This window comes from Artibeus jamaicensis, unplaced genomic scaffold (assembly GCF_021234435.1).
Source record: "Artibeus jamaicensis isolate MK-2021 breed Jamaican fruit bat unplaced genomic scaffold, CSHL_Jam_final contig_518, whole genome shotgun sequence".
Taxonomy (NCBI): domain Eukaryota; kingdom Metazoa; phylum Chordata; class Mammalia; order Chiroptera; family Phyllostomidae; genus Artibeus; species Artibeus jamaicensis.
In genome coordinates, this window is record NW_026521870.1 from 1,065,915 (window position 1) to 1,093,355 (window position 27,441).

Here is a 27,441-nt window from a genome sequence, read left to right on the forward strand (position 1 = left end):
GAGCCATAACATGAAAACCTCTTCCTGGCGAGAAGATTGGGATTGTGCCCTCAGATTTCAACCATTCGCACCTCCTCAATGGCCTTCTAGCCCTGGTTACACACCAGTGTTCTCACAGCCAGAAACCCACTGTGTTTGGTTGTGCCTAAGAGCAATTTTCTTCAAGGCATTTATTTAGGTGTCACTTTTTTGTCAGTGTGCCTCGTTTCAATTTCTGCTTGTATTATGTGAGACTTGCTCGGTTACAGTTCAGGTTACTTTCTTTTCACGTTGGTGGCATCACCTACAACAATTCACAGACTATTCAGAAGTTCATACCTGATCAGGAGAAAAAGCATTAGTAAAAACAAAATAATTCGTTTCAGTGTTTTCTTTGATCTAATATTAGTAAGCTTTCTGTAATGAGTATATATATAAATAATTTATAATCAGAAAAAATAATGTTCATATTTTTAAAGTTCTAGTGCTATAAAAACAAAATTTTAAAACTCTAGCTTGACAGGCAAGTAACTTAGAAGTTCTTAACCAGAACAAATACATTTAAATCCCTTATGCTATTAATATAAATAATAAGCTGAGTAATGTTTTCCTATTTATCTGTATTCTGAGTAGTCTTCCTTTTTGCTAGAACAATGAATATTAATTTCAAATATTATCTTTTAGCAATTAAAGAACACAAGATAATTCACTTTAAAATGAATGTCTAATAATTCTGTTACTATTTTAATATTAGTCATGGCTAGAGAAATTCAGCATCAATTAAATTATTCTTTCTTAAAGAAAAAACAAAGGTCTACTTTGGTAAATGGTAAAAAATATACTACAGGGCTGACATAGATTATTTATTTCCTCACTTTTCAGTAGCACCCTACCATGAACAATAGAATTAAATGAAAAAGGGCTAAGAAAAGGAGCTACTGAGATAATGCAGTGTTTGGTATCTGAGAGCCAAAACTCCGAATAAATACCATGCCCAAGGTCTTGGAACTAGACCCAAATGTGGAGCTAGCAAGAGCCTCTGATTTCCACACAAGCCAGAATGCTTGCTTCAGTCTACCAGAACAGAGAGTTGCTTGTGTTATTTAAAACATGGGTTTCAATTTTAGGTGAGAAGACTGGAAAAAAAATAGAATCAGGGAAGTCGAACAGCAGAGTGAGTGGGTGATGGGGACACCGGCCTGTAGTGTCTGTGTCATTAGGGATGAAATGAGACATTCACAGGGACTACCGAGTCCTGTGGAGGAAAAGGGACAGCAGGGCTTTTCTCTCAAGGGGAGCAAAAGCCAAGGCCCATGCCATGACCGGCCTGTATTGGGTTTCTTGGCACATTACGTGATGGTCCTCATTTACTATGCACAGGTTGCTTTAGGTACTTACCTTTTACAGAAAACAAAGGAGCCAATGCCACTAATCACATCACAGAAGAGGGATGTTTGCAAATGAAAAAGGCAAAAGTTGTTGAACTGGTTACACTCATCCTTGGAAGGTTTAACATGGATTTTAGGAAGTTATTTTGCAGTAAATGTTTGCCACAAATCCAGGTGAGGGAGTTCTTAGCAAAAGCAAGACTCAAAGCGGCCTAGGCGCATTGCAGGCCTGATCCCCACCTCTCCGTGCGCATGGGTCCTGTGCAACTCCGAGCAGGAGCCAGGCCCACACCCCACAGAATGGTCTCCTACAGGTGGGGGGTTAGTGGGAAGGGTAGATAGGCCAAGTTTATAACTAAAAAATAAGCTTAGAAAAAATTTTGAGTGTCAGTTTTAGAATCAAAAGTGAAATTCACCCTGGCTGGTGTAGCTCAGTGGATTGAGCATAGGTCTGTGAAGCAGAATTGCCGGTTTGATTCTCGGTCAGGGCACATGCCTGGGTTGCAGGCTGGGTCCCCGGTTGGGGGGCACATGAGAGGCAACCACACATTGATGTTTCTTTCCCACTCTTTCTCCTTCCCTTTCCCTCTCTCTAAAAATAAATAAAATATTAAAAATAAATAAAATAAAATAAGTGAAATTCAACAAGTCATTGTTTGGGATGCAACAGGAAATATTTAGTGAAAATACACATAATTTATTGCTTAGAGACTTCATTAGGAAATTTGATTACTGAATTTTGAGAATAAAAGTTCTTGGGAACTAAACAGATTAGGATGACTAAGAAACAAGGTAGTGGCAGCCCATCAGCTGTGCTTGTGTGGTGTTGAATGGTAAAGAGAGCATAGGAGGGAGAATGGTGCAGCAACAGTTTTATGTATCTCATTAGGAGTGCTTGGAGTGACATCACTGTGTCCACATGGATGCTGTGAAGACCAGACTGGAGCACAGACATGACTTCTAGAGATGTAGTGTCATGTGTGTTCATCCTGAGCTTTACAAGCCCCACAATAACCAAATACCAAAATAGCAACCACAGTCAAGTAGCCATTGTGCTTACTAGTCAGCTCAAAAAATTATATTGAGTGTTATAAAAAACAGTTCAACATTTTATGTTTATTTATGTATTGTGGAATTCTCCAAATCCATAGTAGAAATGTGGTTAAATATGGCCAGTCAGATTTAGTATCACTCCTCACAAAGTCCTTTAGGATGTTCAATGCTCACTGTTTGGTGTGATAATTCAGATTTAACATGGGAATTTTCTATGGAATTCTATAATTATTTATGGCTTAAATGGTGAATTATGTTTATAATTATGCATATATAACTGCAATTGAATAAACTATTGCCCTAATGTTTTTATATTACTCTTGTAAACATTTTCAACTATATAAGCATTACCCAAAAGCCCCAAGCACCTCAGAGATAAGTATACAGAAATTTCTTGAATTACTGAGTGACACAATTAACACTATTGTCTCAATGCAGCAAAGCCCTCCCAACTCTTCTAATAATGTATGTGTATAAAATAATATATGGATGCACACATACCTATATAGATACATATAAATATCTAGACTATCTGATCTAAATGAGTTTTAAAATTAAAGCATCCTAAAAATGCAGTTATCATGTTATCAACATCTAAATCATCTTAAAAAGTGTTCTGCAATAATCTTAGAACTTTTCATTTTTCCATTCCAATGAAAGATCTCATATCTATTTCTGTGCTGAGGCATTGATCTCTTACAAGCCTCACTCGATTCATTAGATTCAACTTGCGGAATTTATGCTTATAGCCTTGGGGCATCTACTCATTTCCTTTAGATTTCCTCTGGGATAGGAAGAAAAATTGAGATGATGCCCTTGCAAACCATTATCTTACAGATGCCTCCAAATTCTCTTTCCCAGGCAGGGTACTGTGTCCCAGTGAAGTGCTGGTAGTGCTTTGTATCTGTCACTCACTTAACAAGAACTCACTATTTGCTGTGTCCAGCATTGCCCTGAGCTAACTTGAACTATGAAAAGACACAAAAGAAAAGGAAACAAAACACTTTTATAGTATCTCACACTGTGGTAGAAGGTTCAGGATGTGTACAGAGCATGAACCCTCTAGAGAACTACCAGATTGTTATAAGCAAAGATGGGCCTGTGTACAGGTCGCCATGGTGAGAGGTCACAGCTAGTTCTTGCAGAATTCAGCAATTCAGGGAGGTCTCTTTTTCTTAAATTGTAGATGTTGTCTAAGGATATATGGGAATTCTCAGGTAAGGGAGACTTTTACCATGCACTCAAATATGTAGGCTATTATCTTTAGCACCATGCTATGGACTATATATCTATTTGTCAAGACAGTTTCTTTCAATATAATTATCAGTGTTACAGCATTAAAAAAGACTCTCTGAAAGCCAATAACATGAGTCAGTAGATGAGGAGACTGAGTGACATAAGCAAGGTACTGGACAGGGATCTGCATGCATTGCTAGAGCAGGACTGGCCAGGGATCGCTACAAGCAATGTCAGATAAAACTGTGTCAGTCCGAAGAGTTAATCTACACCAGCAGGGTTTCTGTACTTCTTTAATAGGCAAGAGAGGTCATAAAATGGCCACTTTCTCTCTTGAGCAATACAGAAATTTATGATTATTCAATATAGCCCAACTGTTTGTCCAGATTAATAGAATTCATCAGCAAAATGGGGATTAAAGGTAAAGCATTTAAAAACATATGCCAGGAAGAACAGTTTGGCTTAGGAAGTAAATCTGTCTTGTCAATCATGGTGTTCTCAGCCCCTAGCCAAGGGACTTAAAACAACTGGTTGTTCATAAATATTTCCTGCCTGAGTGACAAATAGCTATTACAGAGACATTCATAATAGCATGCAACCAAGTGCTGAATTGGTGTGATGCAGACATTTCATGGCAAGAGAGGATTTGGGGGAGGTGATCTAAGGACTTTAATCAAGGGAAAAGATGACTCAGGAAGAAATGGATAATCATTAAAAAATGCCTTTGGTGAAGCCAGTAGACAAAAATATATATCCATGTGTTTAGCAGTTTGTTATTATAGAACTAGCTAGGATCTATTACTTGTCCATATTTATAGAATTAGTACTTTTTTCCTTGGTTTACTTATGAATATCCTCAAGATTTGGGGTTCTGTGTGCACATATATTTATTTTTTACTGTTTGTTTTCAATCATCTTAAGACAGAAAAAAGTTATTAAATAATAAATGTTTATATTTACAGGTTAAGATGTAAAATATTCTTAGGCCTGAATTCTCTTATGTACTGTACATGCTGCAGAGTTTGAGATAAATGAGTGCTACTCATTTTGTGTGAATATATTTTGAAAAATAAAAACTATAAATATACAAGTTAAAAAATTGATAATTGACAGATTGACTTGTAAAAAAATCTCTCATTATTTTTTCTCAAAGAGCTATAATGAATAAAATACCACTTGTAACAGTAATTACATTGCATTCAGCAAAAAGGAAGCAGGTTTTCCCCTCAAGCTTAATTCATATACTTTTTAATTTTTCAGAATTGATTCAGTAAATTCTCCCTCATCTCTGTTAGAACAGCTCATTCAGCAGGAGGAGAAACTGATCCCTCCATATCTTCATGTGAATTATTGCTCATTTCCTCAGTGAACTTAAGAAATGTATCTCTAAGTCAGACTCTCATTGTTTTCAGGAGTCACTCTACTAGTAAGTAAGGCCTTGGGGAATTTGTTATGAAATAGTAAAAACTTCTTCTGGAAATATGAAAATCTCCAGTATGAGACTAGGAAAATCTCCGGTAACTTGAGCTAAAAACATATATAAAAAACAGAACTTCAGAACATTTTAATTATAAAATTAATTTAATACATATATTTCATAAGGTTAAATATGTGTTTTATTTGAATGTTAGATTCTTGAATATGAGAGATATTATAATAAGTTTTGCTTATGATGATTCTTAGACACTCAGGGATCTATATTAGCACAAAACTGAAATATTTGTATATAGAACATTCCTATATTATCTGAATTTAATAAATAAAGCTTGGAAAGTGATTATAATTCAGGCTTCCTATTTCTTGATCTTAAAGTTGACCTATTTCTTTTTTAAGGAATGTATATTTTAAGAGACCAATTTAAATGAACTCAGGTGTTTTCAAATCCACCTCACCCCAAGTTATTAAGTCCTATTTTAAGTAATAAAGGGGAATATTCCAGAATATTGTAAAATTCTACTAAGCATAAGCTTCTGTAAAAGATTACTGAGGTTTTGTTCATTAGATTCTACGTATGAGTGAAGTCATATGGCACTTGTCTTTCTCTGACTGGCTTATTTCTCTAAGAATAGTTCTTTCCAGGTTCATCCCTGCTATAACAAAGGGTAAAATGGGGAGTCTGGTCACAAAATAAAGGAAAAAGTGAAGGCTATGCAAAGTGAAATAAAGGAAAATGTACAGGGAACCAACACTGAAGGGAAGGAAACTGGGACTCAAAGCAATGATTTGGACCACAAGAAAGAAATAAAAATTCAACCAGAAGAGAATGAAGAAACAAGAATTCAAAAAAAAATGAGGAGAGGCCCAGGAACCTCCAGGACAACTTGAAAGTTTCCCACATTCGTATCATAGGGGTACCAGAAGGAGAAGAGGAAGAGCAAGAAATTGAAAACTTATTTTAAAAAGCATGAAAGAGAACTTCCCCAATCTATCAAAGAAAATAGACTTCCAGAAAGTCTAGGAGGCTCAGAGAGTCCCAAAGAAGTTGAACCCAAGGAAGCATACACCAAGGCACATCATAATTACATTACCCATGATTAAAGATAAGGAGAGAATCTTAAAAGCAACAAGAGAAAAGAAGATAGTTACATACAAAGGAGTTCCATCAATGCTATCGGCTGATTTCTCAAAGGAAACCTTGCAGGCAAGAAGGAGCTGGAAAAAAGTATATGAAGTGATGAAAGGCAAGGACCTACATCCAAGATCACTCTATCAAGCAAAGCTATCATTTAGGATGAAAGGGCAGATAAAGTGCTTCCCAGGTAAGGTCAAGTTAAAGGAGTTCATCATCACCAAGCCCTTATTATATGAAATGTTAAAGGGATTTATCTAAGAGTAAAAGAAGATCAAAACTATGAACATGAAAATGACAACAAACTCACAACTATCAACAACCGAACCTAAAAAAAACAAAAACAAAAATAAACTAAGCAAACAACTAGAACGGGAACAGAATCACAGAAATGGATATCACATGGAGGTTATCAGTTGGGAGAGGGAGGTGAGGAAATGAGAGAAAAGGTACAGGGAATAAGTAGCATAAATGGTAGGTACAAAATAGACAGGGGATGGTTAAGAATAGTATAAGGAGTGTAGAAGCCAAAGAACTTTTATGAACAACCCATGGACATGAACTAAGGAGGGTAGGGAAATGTGAGTGGGGGTTGGTACAGGGCAGAGGGGAATAAAAGGACAAAAAAAATGGGACAACTGTAATAGCATAATCAATAAAATGTATTTTAAAAAACACACAAATAATTCAATTAAAAATGGGCAAAGGACCTGAATAAGATTTCTCCAAAGAGGGCACACAGATGGCAAATAGGCATATGAAAAGATGCTCAATGTCACTAATCATCAGAGAGATGCAAATTAAAACCACAATGAGATATCACCTCACACCTTTGAATGGCTATGATCAATTAATCAATAAACAATAAATGTTGGTGAGGATATGGAGAAAGGGGACCCCTTCTGCACTGTTGATGGGAATGCAGACTGGTACAGCCACTGGGAAAAGCAGTATGGAGTTCACTCAAATAATTAAAAATGAAACCTGCTCTATGACCCAGCATTTCCACTTCCGGGAATATATCCAAAGAAACCTGAAACACTAATTTGAAAGAATATATGCACCTTTACATTCATTGCAGTGTTATTTACAATAGCCAAAATTTGGAAGCTGCCCAAGTGTCCATAGATGAACCTGGAGAACATTTTGCTAAGTGAAGCAAGCCAATCAGAGAAAGACAAATACCATATGATTTCACTCGCGTGTGGAATTAGATGAACAAACTGAACTAACAAGCAAAATAGAGTCAGACTCACAGATAGAGAGCATGCTGGCAGCTCTGAGGAGATTTGGGAGGAGTGGAGAGATGAAGCAAAAAAGAAAAATAACTGATGGACAGAAACAACAGTGTGATGATTGCAGGGAGATGGATGTATGTAGAGGTGGAGAGGGTATGGGGGGATAAATGTTAATGGATAAAAATACAAGAGAAGGCAGTAATAATAAATAGAACTTGAAAAAGAATATGCTATAGATATCATGATGTCCCTGCATCCACTGTGGGAAAAAGCAAAACTTAAGACACTACCCCATCTTCAAGGAGTTTATTATCAATAGGTGAAGAAAAAAAGTTCACAGGTGGAAAAAAAAGAGGAGGGCTAATGAAGGGTACAGATAACAGAGAGTGAGAGCACAGCCTGTTGGAATGTCCAGGAATAAAGGAGTTCCAATGGCAGGACTTCATCATTTGGGAGAGAGACTGACAAAAGCAGGCATGGTACTACCCCAGAGGGTCAGCATCACAGCAAAGATTAGGCAGATGGCATGCTGTAGGGAGACAAGGCAGGGGCCACTCCAGGCCTTGAGACCAAGGTCAGAGCCAGAACATCAATAGGAGTAGTAATGCTAAGTCTCCAAATTGCAGGGGATGGGGGAGGGGTGGTACTTAACACCTGCTGCCAAAGTTGGGAGTTGGTCCTCCTAGAAAATTGGTCAAGCATGAACACTGAGATTGGGTTATATGGCTTTGGTCCTAGGTAAAGAAGAGCTGCTTGGCAGGGAACCTGGCAAAGACTGCACATTTTGCATTTTTTCCCTTGTGCTTCTCCCAACTTGGGTTCTGACAAAAGTTCTATGCTGTGGCTTGGAAGGAGAGTTGCAAAGTTTGGGCACCTGAAAGTGGTTGGAAATGCAGGGCATTGCATAAATTGAAAGACAGTTGGTCCCTTTCTTCTTATGATAGGAGTGGCAATGTAAAGGAAAGGAATACAAATATTTTGAAAGTGAGGGAATAGGGATAGGACTGAAAGGGATAAAGGTACAAAAGGGGAGGAGGACAGCTGTTCACTTTATATCCTGTGGTCATTGTCCATCTGCCGTAAACTGGAAGGAGTCACCTAATGAGGTCTGGGAATTTCAGCCAAGGAAGTGACTAAAGGAACAAAACATTGACTACAATAAATCAGATACTGTCACATTTTTTTCAGAAAGCTTTGCAAATCCAGTAGGGTATTTACTAATAAAATAGGTCAAAACAGAAATTATTACTAGTAGCCTCATTTTTTAAATAAACAAATACAAAACAAAGTAAAAAAGCTATTGCTTTTAAAACCCAGCTCTTTCTCTGTTTCTGTGAAAGAGGTCTTTCACGTTGAACAGAATATGTTTTTAGTGTAAGTATAGAATATTTTTGAGGAATTTTAATGTTCTCTCTCGTTTGACCTCTCTTAATCCTTATTTATCAGCTTTTAGTAAGTGCTTAACATGGAAATTTTACTTCCATATAGTGATTCTTCTTACAACACTGCCTTTGAAATCTGTTTCTTCAGTTACAAATATGCCAAATTCTCCCAAGTGTATTTAATGGTGGGCAAAACAGAGGTATAGACATAAACTCTAGATTTCCATATTCAACTAATGGTTAGTGGGTCTCTTAGGACAAAGATACTGGACATGTTAATGTCTCTAAACCTACAGTTTTCATTGATAAAATATTGATGCATCTCAATTTTAGTTATCATATTTTACCAAAATTGTATTCATTTGCCCTTGACAGATCCAAGAGCAATTTGAGGATTTCCTCTTGTGGGGAATGGAACTGTTCTTAATTAAACTCATATCTGTGGGCTCCTTTCAGTCACAATCCCCGTCCCTGTCATTTGGGACTCAGAAACCCCAGGATGCTTTCTGCCCAGGCTGCCACAGAGCATTATCTGATACAATAACCATTTATTCCTTCCCTGACTCTTATGCATGAATCATACTGCTGCCCCTTTGGCCATAGCTCCTGAACTTCAACAAGGTATGAGCTGCGGTCTCTGTGCATGCACAGGCCAGGTGACTTGAACCTGTATTTTATGAGATCCTGAAGCAGTTTATGACAGGATGTGTAGGCATGATCAGACATGGGGACTGTGTCTTAACAGCTAAGAGACTGCCTACAAGGGGTTGGGGAAGACTGTGGGCTCAGCCCAGAGCAGCATTCTCTTTTCAGCCATTCCTCATGCCTTTATTTCAGCCATGCTCTGAGAATTGGTAAGTAGCCCACATGGGGCCAAATTCTCATCTTCCTAGGTAGATTTTTTCTCTGTTTTCTTTGAACTCTACATTCCAAATTACTCCAGAGATAACTGATGTACAGGAGAGTAATAAGTAACAAAAACAATTTGCACGTCAAAGTGTATCAGGCAAGAAGCTAGCTCATTATGAAGAGACAACTATACCTGAACAATAATAAAAAATACATACTTGATTATATTTTTTAATTTACAAACCAGTAGAACAAATTTATATAGATATGCCACATATGGATACATAAAATCTTACAAAGTTTAGGTTTTGAACTAGGAGAGGAATAAAATAAACATGAAAAGTAAGAAACACACCAAACCAGTTATCTTGTAAATTATAGCATTATATAGTTTAAACTTAGGTATTGTTCATCAGGTGGTACTTCAATACTTGCCATATAATCAGAATATTGTTCTTGTTAGAGTAGATTACTTTGATGCCATGGGTTAATGCCTGTAACATTTTTTTCTGGCAAACTTAGTAACAAAGGAAATAAAAATCTAAGTATAATATAGTCATTGTTAGACATAATTGTTGTTACTGGAAAGCAAATATGCACAGCTGCTTCCAAGGAAATATTTGAGCAGAAGTTTGTAAAACTAGAAAAACATTGATCATCTGTATAATCATAGTCTATGATGCTATGGCAGAATTATTTCAAAGAATTGCAAATAGCAAATAAGCATTGCGTTTTTTGATGCTTTGGGGTTCAATGAAATTATTTTCTCCTTATTGAATAGTACTGTTTTCCAAAATCACTTTTTTAAAAAAAAGGATAAATAATTGCCAGCGCTGCTTATTTTACCAATATCTTCATGTTGCTCATCATCTTTTTCACAATTTAGAATGAGATGAGTCTCTTTCTTGAGTGCATGAACCTAATATCTCTGGGGAGTGAAAGCGTTTAAATTTTTAGAAGCATCCGTAAAAGTTCCCCATTTGGTGTTCTTTCCATTCACTGCAGTCTCCACTTAATGGTCCTATTCTTCATTTATCTGCCTTGAAAAGATAAAAGGACATGTTGATCCTGCTAAAATTTGCACCAGTCATAGCAGGGAGCTCTGGGTAGCCAGATTACATGCATTTCATAACTTGATGATTTTTCTGTATCAAATACTGTTGTTTCCATGCAGCTCCTGGAACTTTGCTTGTCCCTAAGGTCTGACTTTTGAGTAATGGTAGCAGCAGCCCTTGAGCTGCCAGAACCTTCAGCAGGGGTCTGTCCAGACACTCCTCGAGCCTTCAGTATTTATGGGCCCTGCTCCACAATCTAGAGGCATGATTTCAGGCAGTACTTTTCCCCATCTATAAATTCTGCACGATCACTTCTCTCCTCCTCCGTGGCCCTGTGGAACATTTAAAAAGGCAGCTTGTTTTTCAAGCGGGACTTTAAGGAAAGAGGCTTCTACCAGCAACCACTGCTGAACCCCCAAGAGGACAGTAGCTCCTTCTATTGTTTCCATTCTGATTTACTTTGAAAAGTCCTGGGCTTGGTGGAGAAGGGCATAACCAAATAAAAATAAAACTACTCAGGCCTTGGGAGACTGAAACCATATGATTTATCTATCTACTATGAAAGTAAGAAGAAAGAAAGCAGACTGCTGGAGATACAGGCTCACAATCTGTAATTCCATATTACAAAAAAACTCAGAAAACGACTAATCTTTTTTTCCATTTATGTGATGACAAAGCCTTACGTGAACTGAATTCATTTGGCTGAAAGAAATGACTCGAAATGATTTAAGGCTATTTATAATCTTTATTTGTACTACTTATATGAATCTTTAAGCATTTCACTGCAGAAACATTGTATATAATTAGACTACTGTTGCATAATATATGGTATCTATGCCATATTACCTTTCTGAAGTTTTTAAATTAAGTCAATAATTTTGATCCTGTAATTTATTTTACCCAAAGGATTATAAACCTGTTTGGCCATTATTCTGGGAAAGGGAGTAAGTCTTGAATTCTTAATAGAAAAAATTAGTAATATTTCTATTTTTTAAATGGCCTTGATATTACACCAAATCAAGCTATTCTTTAAGTTGTCAGTTTTTATAGCAACTACCCAAGAGCAATGGGGATAAAGGAAGAAGATTATTTGTGAGTTTTTAGAAACTTCTGCCTAGCAGGTATTTATAATCTCCATACACGAATATTATAGTAATAGGCTATTGCACAATGAACAGTGTGCTTATTACAGGCTTCATTGATTTGCATATAATCGCTACTTATTCAAGTGCTTGTATATTTTGGCATTATAAATTATAACAGCCCTTTAAGATTCTCCCAACCAGCACTGCACAGAAGCACTCCAGCTAGCAAGTCTCAGAAATTACAGGTTCTCTCTGACTTTTGTTGAGTCCCTGAGGTTCATGAGGGTCAATGCAGTTTTCATTCAGGCTCATCTCCAGTTCAGTACAAAAACAAATGGCATGTTTCTAGTGTAGACAAACAATTACTTAAAAGTTATTTCATCAATGTTAATTCAGTTGTAATGTGATCATTTCCTCTTAAGAATATTTTAATTGAGCCAAATCTGCTTTAAGTAATAGAGAAGGAAAATATAACTTTTTGCTCTCTTCTTTATGTTGTCCTGTATTAAAATACATTTATCACTTGAATGTACCATGCTAAGCACATTGGAAAGTGAACTGTATAATCTGAACTCCATGTTTCAGAACCTGTGATTTAAGGCATGTAATTTGACCCAGTGATCCCATTTTGGAGAATATATCCCAGGAATCCCAAAACACCATGCAAAAAGAATATATGCACCCCTATGTTCATAGCAGCAATAGTTATAATAGCCAAGATCTGGAAGCAGCCCAAGTGTCTGTCAGTAGATGAGTAGATAAAAAAGATGTGGTACATTTACACAATGGAATACTATGTGGCTGTAAAAAAGAAGGAACTCACCCTGGCCAGTGTGGCTCAGTTGGCTGGAGGGTCGTCATTAACCAAAAGTTGAGGGTTCCATTCCTGGTCAGGGCACATATGTGTGACAGGCAACTGATAGGTGTTTCTCTTACATCCATGTTTCTCTCTCCCTTCTTTCCTCTGTTTCTAATCAGCGTTCCTGTCCTCAGGTGAGGATTAAAAAAAAAGGAGGAACGCTTATACTTTGAGACAGCATGGATGCACCTGGAGAACATTATATTAAGTAAAATAATCTGGTCAGAAAAAGACAAATACCCTATGATCTCATATGTAGACTCTAATGAACAAAAGAAACTGATGGACAAAATAAAACCAGAGGCATGGATATATGGCACAGACTGACGGTACTCAGAGAAGAGGAGACTTGAAGAGATTAGCCAGAGAACATATATGCATACAAAGATAGCCTATGGACACAGACAACAATGTGGTGAAGGCCAGAGGGTGGGGGCTGGGTAGAGGGGGCAAAGGGATGGAAAATGGGGAACATTGTGAAATGCAAGAATGTACGCACAATATATGCTTTGAACAAGGGTGGCTTTAGGTTTTGTGGGTCCATATTTGAAGCTCACACAATTTGGCTAACAGCTATGGTCTCTTTAAGGAAAAAATACATAGTCAAAATTAGGTAAAAATTTGAATATTTAGAGTGAGAAATCACAACAAATTACAGATTTTTAAAAGCTGACAATACCACAAATATCTCAAAATCCAGAAATATAGTATAACATCTTAATTAACTAAACCAAAATATTTTGTAATAAATTATCTTTACAATTTTTGGCTGCATATTTTTAACTCACCTCTTTGTATAACAATGTTGTAATATTTTCTATAGAAAGATAATTCTGCTTCTAGCTTGGTGGATCAGTGTTTGGGTTTTTAAATTGACATATTACATTCACAAATCCTTATTGATAATGTGATTTAAGTGCTTTAGGATCATCATCAAATTGAAAATTCTCTGTATCTTTCAGATATGAACTGTAAGATTTCAGGTTATTTTTCTGTTAAAGGTGAGATTATATGGTATTTGTCTTTCACAGGAAGCTAAACAACAAAACAAACAAGCAAGCAGAAAAAAAACAAAGACACTGAAATAGAGAACAAGGGGACAGTGACCAGAGAGAAAAGGGGAGGGAATTTAAGGGGAAAAAAGGGGAGGGATTTGGAGGAACAAATAGGAAGGACACAGGGACGAGAACTAAGGGGAGTGGAAATGGGAGGGAGGTGGGGAGCACAGGGCAGGGGAGGCTGGGATGGGAGAAATAGACAAAAAAACTGTACTTAAAATAACTAAATAAAATTTTTAAAAAATTAAAAAAGATTTCAAGTTATTTTAACTTCTTGTGCAGTAACTAATCTTAACTACTTTTTGAATTGACATCACTCATTAAACAATTTATCATCATCGTCCTTGAGTCATGATGTCAGGTATGTCAGCATAGTGGCAGGTATAAGTGTTCTTGGAAGCTCTTTTTACACTGAGAATACTACAGTATAAAATAAAAGTGACTTGCGTAACACACTAACCAAAAATAATGTATTTCCAACTCAACTTCCCCTTAGCTGGACCTCAAAAGAAGCATGGCGACTCCAACATCACCTAACATGAGGAGAATATGGTGAGGGAGTAGCCAGAAAGGAGGCAGTGGTTTTAACCAGTTGCAAAGTTACATAAACATGGTCCATGAACATGTTACTAGAGCTTTCGAAGGTCCTCGTCCAGCAGAAAGGCCCTGAAGCTTATGTTTCATCAGTTTTATGGTTAATAAGCTTCTGTCTACACTGTCTATAATAAATGTTAGATTTGAATACTACATTTATATGTTATATTGATGCATGTGTTTATATTTGATAAACTTATTGTCATTTCCAAACTTCTGTCATATTTTCCTACAAGTTCCTTCATCTTTCCCTTCCAAATACCAATTACTTTTACCACCTTCCCTTTATTAATATTCTATTGCTTTTGTCTGTCTCAGTAGGAATATGTAGGGATCACAGAGATTCTGATGTACTGCTGCAGCTAGTGTTCTATTCCCAATAAATTATAGTCATTAACAGAAAATGATACCTTTTTCAATGTATATATTTCCCATCATGTATTTTTTTACATTCAGAATATTTCTATGTAATTCTAATTTTTTTTACAAACTTTTGTTCTTAGTATAAACAGGGAAGGGGAAGGAGCACTGGATTGGGAGTCAAGTCATATAGTTCTTTCTCTGCCAATTTTCCTTGCCTCATAACCTTGGCTAAGTGGTGGAACCTGTCTGAACCTCTGACAACTCATTTGTAAAATGAGAGTGTTCATCTTCATTATCTCTTAAATGTCATCCTGCTGTGGTCTTAAATCCTAGAACTTGGGTGACACGAATGAACTATGATTTTACCAGGAATACATTTTATTTGAAAATATGGTTATGATGTTGTCTGTTAAGTTAAGGCAGCACCTGCAAGAAATGTCAAAGTGCCATATTTTTATTCAACCAATTGTATTTAAATTTATACTTAATAGCTTGTTCTGTTGCCAGGAAAAGATATTAAATAGAGCAATAGAAATACAGCATTAGCTGAGCCATGTAATGTTGTTACTCAAACATTATTCAGGATGAGAGATTGAATGTGCTCTCCTCTGGATCTTTCTAGAAGAGCATACATCTCTACGCTGGTGGACGGAGGCTCTAGGTTACACCATCTCCTTATCCTGCTGAAAAGCAGTGTACAAAAGAGATAGTAAAGACAACAATGACAATGGTATTATTGTATTTCCAAAATACCCACTTCCTAGACTTTAACTAAGTCTTTTCTAGATTTATTTTATTAATTCATTCAGCACCTATTTACTGAGCTCCACCAGGGCAAAGATTTGTTACACAAATCTTTGCCCTGGTGGAGCTAACATTCTGATGGGAGGAGGCAACCACCAAACAAATGAGTATGTCAAAGAGTAACAAATGAGATGAAGAAGATAAATCAGGAGTCAGCAAGTGAGGGTAGCATTATATTGAAGGTAGTCAGGGAAAGACCTCTGAAGATGTAGCCATTGAGCAGAGGCCTGAATTGTGCAAAAGAGTTGGCTTGGTAGAAGATGCAGTCAACATAAGAACTATGAGGACTGGACTGACATTGTTTCACTCCAGGAGCCATATGCAAATGTTGATAATAAATGATGTTTTACTACTTAAGTGGGAAAAGCTATTCAAAGGGTATGCATTTCCTAGTTTTTCCTGGATGGTAAGCCAAAGAGAAGTGGGACTGAATCACAAGAAAGTAACCAGGCTTTCAAGTTCAGATATACTGCTGACATAAGTAATATTTTTAATAATTGATTGTCTCATTGATTAATTGGTTGAATGATGTATCAGTCCTCTTGGTTTAACTCTCTATAACAAAAGTAAAAAGTTATTTACTTGTCTTTTTTATAAATCATACTAGAGATAGTACTATTTAAACATAACCAGGGATAAAAGTTTATACCAATTCCAATTGTAATTTTAAATTCAGTAAAGTAGTTCACAGGTCAGACCAATGTTACAATAAAATATTTATTAGAATTATGGCCCTGCCTGGTGTAGCTCAGTGGATTGAGCGCGGGCCTTCGAACCACACGATGGCGGTTCGATTCCTAGTCAGGATACATGCCTGGGTTGCAGGCCAGTTCCCAGCAGGGGACTCACAAGAGGCAACCATACATTGCTCCTTCTCTTTCCCTCTAAAGATAAATAAATAAAATTTATCTTTCTCCTTCTCTTTCTCTCCTCCTCTTTCCCTCTAAAGATAAATAAATAAAATCATAAAAAATATTTATTAGAATTATAGTGATCATACTCAGACAGGAAAAAAAGAAACCATATAGAAATAAGCTTTTTCATTCTTTTCCTTCCTTTATTTTCAAATAAAAAGTAACAGGTATTGTCTTATACTTTTAAATGTTATTGTTTCTCTATAGTAAAATGATTGTTTCAGAAACAGATTTATAAGCTCTTATGGAATTTGTTATTTAAAATTACAAATGTGGACTCCATTGGTATCTTAAATTTAACCCTGATTGCAATATTACATCATGTTAAAACTCTTCACACAATTAAAATTGTCTGAGTTGGGAAATAGAATATTGCTTTTTTTGGAATGCACCTAATTTTTTAACTCCCTTTTGAAATGCCATTCTGTAGATTTTTTAAGCAAATGGCAAAGACATTTCTTAAAAGGTTAACTTTTTGTATTTGTTCTGGGGGTCCTGTTAGGGATCATAACATTGATCTGGATGACACATGGGCTAAGGAGGTGGTGGTGATGGCAAAGGAAAAGTATAGATTTAATGAATGTGCAGGAAGAGGGTCCATAGGCTGGCTACTGGGGCAAGCAAAGGAGAGGAGTGAGCAGGGAACCTGCAGAGGAGGTGATGCCCTAGTAGACATAATTATTGTGATTTTGTCCAACAGTAAAACCTGAGAGAGAGCTGAGATTATGACTAGCAAGGTATTTGGGCTAGAGGTGGTTCAGTCCTTTAGGTTTTTCTTCACTAACACAGGGCTGTTATAGCCTTTGTTACAGCTATTGCAAATCATGAGCCTGAGTAGAAGTAATAGCACAGAGCCGTGTCCCAACATATTCTGACCATGTGAAAATGTAGCACTATTTAGAAAAAAATAAATGTTCTTTGTGCCCCAGAAGCATAGTGAAGTGGTCGAAAGCATGACTTCTCTCTGGTCTGTCCAGGTCTGAATCCCATTCGTCCCTGAGTAAATTTCTTAACTTCTTTTTGCCACTGTTTCTTTCCTTACTTGTAAAGTGGGCACGCACATAGACCTATTCATAGCAACAATAATTGTTCTCTTGAGTTACTGGAATTTTTTTCTTTATGGGTGCTATTAAAACAATAACTGATCAGACTTTGTGTTTTCTTTGGATGATAGGAACTGCAAAATCAAATTTTCAGCTCCACCCTCCCAATTGTATGGACCTTGTGAGATGTATCTCTATAGTACTTCGTCTTGTTATCCTGCCCTCGGAACGCCACCTTTTTCTTACCAAGGAAACCCTTCTCTTCCTTACTAACACAATTACTAGTGTTGTTAACAAACAGATAACTAATTCTGGTTTCAGTTTTCATTTTGATGTTGAACTTATAGCATTTGCATTAAAGAGTCAGGAAATGGCCCAAAGTAAAAGAAACTATAGAGAAAAAACATACTATAGTTCTTTGATAAACAGTAATTAAATTTAATATTTAGCCCATGAATAAGTACAGTTAGAAATTTGCTTCTTTTTCTAGGGTAAATAAATTTATGAAATGAAACAAAAATATTGAATCATAGCTGAAATCTATTAAATATGGGCTATAAAATTTTCTAGGCATTTTTCATGTCCTAACTTCTCAATCTTTACAACAGTTCTATGAAGAGATCACTGTTATTCTTCACTTTTTACAAATGTGTAAATTGGGCACAGAAAAAGTAAGTGACTTGCCCAAGGTCACCCAGCTAAGACATGCCCAAGCCCAGAGTGCAACCCTGGTAGCCTGCCCTCACTGTTCATTCTCCTGACTGCTCACATACTTTCTCTCTGGGAGATAGCTTACTTACATCAGAGGAAGTTTCAGTCTAAAAAGTGAAGGAAAAATTTTATATATACTTATCAGTAAGCTTTGATACAATTATCAATAAGCCTTGAATTTATTATTATGAAGAGTTCCCTTATATGATAAAAGTGAAATAAGATCTGTCTAAGGATATATGATACATTATAAGATGCACCTACCATCCATGAATTTTTCATTAATCCATAATATTACAGTTTAAAGTTACATTTTTCTAACATTACAATTTTATTAGGTTTCTTTCTAAACTTACAAGTAGATATTTTTTTCATAAGAGCAGTGTGTTAATCTAATAAAGTACTTAAACAAATAAAATAAGTCAACTTAAGGAGACAAGACAATGTCTTAGGATCAAGAAGATATTACATTTGAGAAATTTTTTAATGCAGTAGAAAATGACTCCTGATGGAGAGGTCAGAACCTGTGCTTTGGGGATGATATTCTGTGTGGTTTATGGCTACTTTGAATTACTTTGCAGATTGCTTATTTTCAATTATGCTGGGCCATTCTAATAAGACTTTACTACTAAGTAAAATAATTCATTTGGATATCATTATTCTTCACATTTCTTTATTAGGCTGATAAAAATGTATAAGAATTACTCATGTAATTTGTCTCTGATATTTTTATTCCAAAGGCAGACTAGATTATGTAACTAGCTAAGGCATTTTTAATGAACTTGGAGGAATCATTGCCCTGTTGACTATACAACAGTACCAAAGTTAATGCATGGTAAGGATACATGCAGTTCACATGTTCTAAAGCTTGGCTGTCAGAGTTTTATGTCGCCTTGACTCCTCGGACAAGTCAAAAGTCCTTAAATTCTATCTACTATTATAGTTCCCCTTTTAGTAGAAACCTAACTCAGTAAAAAAAATGGAGAATTTAAAATAAGTAAACTGCAGCAAATTTATTTATAATCCACCCAGAGTTTAATGAGTTGCTACTGTGTACCAAGCACTGTTCTGGGTACTGAAGACACAATTAGTGAACAAAACATTATAGTTTCTGTTGTGACAGAGCTTGCATCCTAACAGGAGATGGACAATAGGCAAGGACACAAGTAAATAAGATAAATTTAATCGCTAAATACTATGAATAACATAAAAATGAGTAATAAAATAGAAGATGATTGGAGATTTTGGATAGAATTCTTTAGACTGAGTGCTCAGGGAAGGCTTCTTTGAGGAGGTGATATTTGCACAGATACCTGAGGATCTCAGCTGCCAGCCTGTTGTGGGAATGTCATTAGCTCTTTTCATTTCTATGACCTTTTTACCAGTCTGAATGTGGCTTCTTCTGTAAATCTTTGGTTGTAAGACTTCTGATCAGCTCGTCTTCAGTTGGTTTTTCAGGTTGATTGGTTTTTTGTTGTTGTTGTTTTGTTCAAGTACAGTTGTTTCCATTTTCCCACCACCACTTTCTCCTGCCCCACCCACCCTAACCTCCCACCCTCGATCCTACCCCTCTTTAGCTTTGTCCTGTGGGTCCTTTATATGTGTTACTTGACAACCCTTCCCCTTCTTTCCCTTGTTATTTCCATCCCTCCTCCCCTCTGGTTACTATCAGTTTGTTCTTTATTTCGATGTCTCTGGTTCTATTTTGCTTGCTTTTTTGTTTTGTTGATTAGGCTACACTTACAGGTGAGATCATATAGTATTTGTCTTTCACAGCCTGGCTTATTTCATTTGGCACATTGCTCTCCAGTTCCATCCATGCTGTCAGGAAGGGCAGCAGCTCCTTCTTTCTTTCTGCTATGTAGTGTTCCATTGTGTAAATGTACCATAGTTTTTTGATCCACTCATTTACTGATCGGCACTTAGATTGCTTCCAGCACTTGGCTGGAAATTGTAAATTGTGCTGCTATGAACATCAGGTCATTTATTTTATGTTGTAGTTGTACTTTTCGTTTGGTCCTGGGAGGAGGGGTGTATAACACTCACCTTTTCTGCTGCCATCTTGGATCTCCTAATACTTGTAATTTTGACTTAGTGACTCTGAGATGTTTATTAGAGATGGCAAATAACAGCTGGATATTACACATGTAAATCTCATGGGAGATATAATCCTGGGTATTATATGTTATAGATGTTATTTAAAGTCTTGAAATTGAGTAAGATCCCCAAAGGAGGCAATGTAGATAAGAGAAGAGAAAAACAATTTGTTTCAGGATAGTTTCAGGGCACTTTGTAGATATCTACCTTATACAAATAGAGATGACTTTTATTTATGTTATAATGCATTTATGTTACAAATATTGTTATATTGTTTTAAAAATGTTCATCCTTATGTACTATGGGGTTGACTAAATAACCAATAATAATGTAAATGACAGTTACTGTAAATAACTATATATTTATCTTTATCATTTATTAATTTATTAATCAATATAAAGCCAACATTTGACAATAAAGACCAACTGGAGACAGTATTGAGAAGGCACCTTTAACACAAAATATCATGTCCTCTCCCAAACTGTGGATATTTCAGTAACCTTTGTATGTGTAGCTCTACATATGAGAGCCATATATATTTCATAGTCTGTTGGATTGGGGTCCTTAATAAGTCTTAGACTTTAACTTATTTTATTTATGGATATCAAACTTTAGGAACCCTTAATCACTTTGTAGATTACTTGTACTCTTCCCAGGGGTAAAAATGAAAATCCTCATATGTATGTAAGAACTAAAAAGAGTGTTTGAATTTTTAGGTCAATTTTAGTCTATCTATGGCTCTCAGACCAGGCTTGTATACCCATGATTCTAAATTATCTTTTCTCCTTCAGCAATTCTTTAAATCTTTGCAAAATTGCTACTTTAGAGTGCAGGATTACATTGGAAGTGATATGAAGGGGAGAAAATGTATCTGCAAAAATGGGGGGTATTTTGCATCTGACATTTGGGTTTCCCTTTCCTTTCTGATTTTCAATATCAGCTTTAGCAATTAAAGCTCCTTGATTTAAGAGGGGAAAGAAAGAGGTAGCTGTTGCATGTGGCACCTGGTTATTGTCCCCTCACTGCAGTGCTTTGAGGAATGTGAGAGCTCTACACCACAGCATCTGAGAGCAGGATGTTGGTATGGCATTAGTCACCTGGGCCTGTGGACATCTCCTCATCCCAGAGTCAAGTAACCATTGTCAGTCTAGGCAAGGGCAATCTTATTCTGCACACCGATGTCTATGTAACAGTGTGGTTGCAATTCAGGAGGGTTTATGTGAAGAAAAATTTTGCCTAGTTTTTGTAGAACGGCTACAATCAGAGTGGGTGTAGGGAATCATTTATTCACTGGACTGGTGCCATTTGGAATGGTAGTTTGGCGGGAGCTGCCTCAGAGTGAGGCAGATACCCACAGCTGACTGTTTCTGCTGAGTGGTGCTGCTTCCAACTGGAACCTCCCACTTCAGTTCACTAAGCATGAGCAGCTCCTCTCCCCTGACTAGCCATTTATACCCTGTACCCCAGCCCTGGTCTTCCAGGTGTCTATCCCTAGGTTGGAGTCCCTTTGTCCTCTTTACCATCTCTTCACATGGGAATCCTTTAAGGTAACCCTGGGCTAGTTCTATTTTCCAGGGTACACATTTGATCTCTAGGAACTGTGCACCTTTGTCCCACTGTGGGTGGAAATGCAGCTTTGTCCTGAGGGATGAAGCTTTATCATGAGTAACTATTGAAGGATAAATTATAAGCAGGGAGGTAACATGATTCAGTTCACTTGTAGAAAGAGTACTAGCAACAGTGTGGCTGAATCAGGACAAGTGAGGCTGGAGACTGTGAGACCAACTAATCAGTACTGCAAAGTCCTGGCAAGATCTAATGAAGTTCATTGACAATGGTGAGGAGGAGATGGATGCAAAAAGTATTACTATTTTAGATATGAAAGACTTAATGACTAAGGGACTAAGGAAAGGTAAGACACCTCCTAGGCTCCTTTTTGTTTTATGGGTTCATGATCAATTTAATTTCACAACACTTAGTAGCATAAGAAAACAGATACCAGATGACCTTGAACACATTTTTACTTTATTATTTGTCAGCTTTCCTTCACTTTTCTTAATTTGTAAACAATTTACAAGGAATTAAATTCTGCAAGGAATGTTTTTGGTTATCATTTGTTTTATCCTTTCCTTTGTCAGGGATTCACCTTATACATTTCCTTTTCAGTGTTTACAGTGTATACAGCATAAAGGAAGCACATAAATGCCATTTGAATTCTTAGGCTAATTTGAATTTTCCTTTGAATTAAACAGATTGTCTGCCAGACCTTATTCTTGTTTGTGTTAAAGTTTGTCCCACATAATCCTGGCAGTTTCCATTTCGAGTCCCACAGTTTGATATTTATTTTAAGCAGCTACTTGTGAATGGTAGAATTTAGCAATGATCAAAATGGCATAAGGTGGGTTTCTGTTTGAGCTCAGGGTTGCTGGGCAGCTTTCTTTTGAATACTTTTCCTTTCATGCTTTTTCACCTATGTTTTGGCTGTGAGAATAAATCTGGGAAAAGTTCTGTTTGGCCTTTTAGCACATTGCCAGCTTTGGTGATTGCAAACTAACTGGTGTTGTACTAAACACCACTGAAATAAAATGAGTCTGATTAAAGCTTGAAACTCTTGAGTGCTACAAATGTAAAAACTCAACAGATGCCATTTGCTGAAACTGAGGCTGCTCTAGCAGATGGGTGAAGGTTAAACATAAATTGCATCATATCTTTTTCTTTTGGTTCATTTGTTTTTAATATAGTATTTAAAATGCCACTGTATTCAATGACAGTACTTTTGGCATATGTTTCATGACTGTTTTGTGTATCCAAAGTTCTTTGAAATTACACTCGTACTATGTCTTATGATATGAATTCATTAAACATGTAGAAACAAATTTTTAGCAGAGTTTTGAAACTTTCTTTGGTGTTAATATTTCCAATATTGAAAACAGAAATGGGAAATAATCACCAAATAGTCACAATGGGTCATAATTTTTCTCTTTTAAATCTTTAATGTTGGACTATAATACAATAACATGTCATATCTTCCATAGCTCTCATTCATTTGGTACTTGGATTTTCTTTACAATATTTTAGTTTCTCATGTATTATCTCATTACTTAAATTACACACACATAGAAGAGGATGTTTTTATTCCTCATTCAGTGTAACAATTTATGTACCATTTAATGCAATCACTATTACCTGTATTTTTTCTGTGTGTAATGCACACCCATGTTTTTGGCTCAAACTTTCAGGAAAAAATCTTTCATTTTAATTTTTTAATTCAATTATTTATTTATTTATATTTAGATACTTGTTTTTTAACACCAATTATCATATTCCAGGCAATTATTTTGCATACAGATATCTTTATTGCTTTCTAGAGTTACACTTTTAACACATAAGCATAATTAAAAGAATTGAAAACATTTATATAGCTATGGAATTAATACTACCCATGTATAATGTGCATCCTTATTTTTTCCTCAAAAATTTGGGCAAAAAAATGCACATTATACATGGCAAAATATGGTAATTAATATTAACTTGCAAGAACTATGACACACTATCAACCTTTCTATAATATTTAGATACTTCTCGGCATAGAGCTTAAGCACTTATATATTTTACTTAATTTTTATTGTTGTTCAAGTACAATTATCTCCATTTTCACTCCACCACACCCCTGCCCCACCCATCCTCGTCTCCCACCCTTGAACAAGCAGGCAAAATATAACGTGAGACACTGAAATAAAGAACAAACCTACAGTAACCAGAGGGGTGGGGGGACAGGGGTAATGGAAAATAGAGGAAGGGCCATCAAGGAACATTAAAGGACACATGGATTAAATGCTTATTTTATAACTTAATTTAGAAGTTTATGTGTTTCTGAATAAATCTGCAATTTACCTTGTTCTTCTTTCTGATTCCTAAAATTATTTTATCAAATAATATTGATCAGAACTGTTTGATGTAGTTAGAAGGAACAAGGACACAATTAGATAAATATCTAAATGGTTACAAAATTATCTAAATATTTATGGATAATATGTAATTACACTTTTTTTTAACTTTGAAATGCATTGTTATTTGCAGGTTCAGGTTCATGTCGCTTTAGTTATTCAGACCCCAACATCATCGTATCATACTCCAAGAATAATACTGCAGACTGGATTCAGCTTGAGACAATTAGGTTTGTTATCATTTAAAATATTTTCATAAATTCTGACATAGGTGGATTTCCCCTTCCACGCTTGCCTTCATCCTACCACTGACTTTATCCTCGTGGTTAAATGTACTCTGATTGTTATGTTGAATTGCATGGATGCACATATATCATGATATACCCTATTTGAAGACATATTGTTAAAATTTTCGTTTTTCCATTTGGAACTTCCCACTGTTCAGTGGTAGCTCTAACAAGTTATTTGTTTTCTGGTAAAAACATATTTGGAATAATAAGCTTTATGATGGAATCCTCCACAAAATTACATCACCCATCTCTCTAGGTGGCCTGACTATGGCCTGTTTATAGGTCTAGGATTTTATGAGATCCTGCCTAACTTCCTTCTAGTCTATGGCGATAGTGAGTTAGTTGCCACTGGACATTTGGCATCTAATACCCAGTTCTGTCATTTTCCTTCTAACTTCTCTAAGGCCAGTTTTAAAACTCTGTCATCATAATTATGATGCAACTTGTAATCATTTATTATTACATTTATTATTAAATGATTAATAATCATTTATTATTATTTTCTTTATTTAAAAGAACCTCAATAAGAAAGTGAGGTAGGATGCTTGAAGAAGTTCATTCAAGTTGAAAAAATTTGGTTAAATTAGCAAGAATCAAATTATGTTTACTACTTCTGCATAGATTAAATCATAAAACAAAATTCATAATGGATGGTTTATTTCAAGTATGGTAAGATATTAAAAGGAAAAAGATACCTTGAACTTTTATAAGTTAATTATTCTGATTGGTTTAGTTCTTAAGTTAGTATAACACAAGTGGAACATTTTCTGTAAGTTTTATAGTTTTCTTTTTTCACATGTTATTTTCTATACTATAGTTCCATGTTGAGAAAATGATTTATGTAAGGGGAACAATAAATATTAGGTTCTTAGTCTTTAACACCAAATAATCCTATCCAAAGTTTTCAGTTGTATTTAAAATATAAAAATTTTTATAAATCTAAGTTGTAGTTTAACCAAAAACTAAGAAAATTGATTCCAATTCATGAATTTTAATAGACTTCCTTTGTAGCAGAATAACATAAAACTTATAGATACCTAGTATAAACCAAGCTCTGATGCTGTGCCAATTTTATAACAGAACATTTTGCTATTCTTTCTATTTCTAGCAGTTATGATGAAAATACATTGATAATAAATACTTATTTATATAAATGGCTTTAGTAAGGCACCATAAATATTGGAAATTCTACCCATACTTCCACTTTTTCTCTAATAGCTGTATATCATAATTTAAATACATTGTAGTAGCTAAAATTCTTGCTGGGAAAGAACTGCATACTTTGGTATGAAAAATGGTGAATGTACACATACATTTAATTACAACATATGAAGATTGCATTCAGCTGGTTTCATGTGGTTTTTACTAAATGAGATTCTCAAGTTTAGGTCATGCAAACTGTATGCAAATTTTCCTTACCATTTAGTGATCATATTTTCAATATCTTCTGAAAGCTAAAATTTTCAAGTTTGGGTCATGTAAACTACTATATGCACATTTTCCTTATTATTTAGTGATCATATTTTCCATCACTTTTGAAAAGTGACATATATTATTTTCATCATTTTAAATTCTTTTGAAGCCAAAGATGTATTCATTATGAAATATTTTAAAAGAAGAGGAAATTGGTTAGCCCTAAAGGTAAGGTGCACCATCTATAACCTATACTGACAATTCTACAGATATATATGTGCTTCATTGGCAAATGAAAAATGTCTTTTCTGCACTCCTTTCAAAACAGATTTATAATAAGCCAAGAGTACTGATGGTTTGCATTTAGTACCACTTTTAATCCTGGCTAAAGTACTACTATTCACTATAACAGGTTTCTATGTTGATAGAATAAAATGCTTAATAAAAATACATTATTATATAGCAGAAAGGCCTAGAGTCTAACACACTTAATATAAAAGTAATGTTAAATTATATCAAATTTTAAGACATGAGCCTCATGAAATTGTAAATAATTATGGAGCACTTAATTCTCATGGCAAATTTCACATTTCATATAAACAAAATAAAAAGGTATCAGGTTAGTAGGAATAAAATAAGTATTATGTAAAGACTAATTATGAATCACAGCAAACAATTGTCTCTAATAGATCCAAATTTCAAAGTAAGAACCAAAATTAAGATGATTTTATAGTTTTTTTCCTTTTTTTCTTCTTAGTATCAAATAAAAAACTGTGCTGGATATACTGTGATTTTCTACAAGCACCATGAAAGTGTGTGATATTTCCTCTTCAACTATTCCTTTACTAGCTTAGTGCCTGCCCTGTGTTGAAGGTAAACTTACTGAAGATATTTAATATTTAAATTCATCACTTAATCTGAGCATCTTAATAGTCAGCATATACTAAAAGATTTAAGGACCATGGAATTGTATTTAATCTGTAACATATATAGTTTTTTAAGTTAATAAAACTACAATCTTAATTAAGATTAAGTTTCTTTGTTTCTTAATTAAGAAACAAAATTGATCTAAAGGTCTTTAACTCTGGCTGTAATTCTCATCTCACTATATGTTCCAGAGCCCCTTCCAATGTCAGCACAATCATTCACATCCTCTACCTTCCTGAAGACGCCAAGGGGGAGAATGTCCAGTTTCAGTGGAAGCAGGAAAATCTTCATGTAGGTGAAGTGTATGAAGCCTGCTGGGCCTTAGATAACATCCTGATCATCAACTCAGCTCACAGACAAATCATTTTAGAAGACAGTCTTGATCCAGTGGACACAGGCAACTGGCTTTTCTTTCCAGGAGCTACAGTTAAGGTTTGATTTCTCTTTTGTCCCTTCTCCTCTCCTGTAATACCTAAAGCTTAACAAACCAATTCATATTAAGATAACTATTCTTACTAAGCCTACTAATAAAGGAATAGGCAATGTTCTTTTTATGTTGTTCTCTTTTAAGGATAGCAAATCATTGT

The 27,441-nt window shown here is 35.5% G+C and overlaps 1 protein-coding gene across 1 annotated transcript in view; it reads left to right on the forward strand.

The window, feature by feature from the left end:
* The window catches only part of RELN (reelin), a 573,805-nt gene that overhangs the window by 302,700 nt on the left and 243,664 nt on the right, over positions 1–27,441 (forward strand). The window contains 2 exon segments of the mRNA XM_053668927.1: positions 24,358–24,454; positions 27,046–27,286. Coding sequence (XP_053524902.1) covers positions 24,358–24,454; positions 27,046–27,286 — 338 coding nt within the window.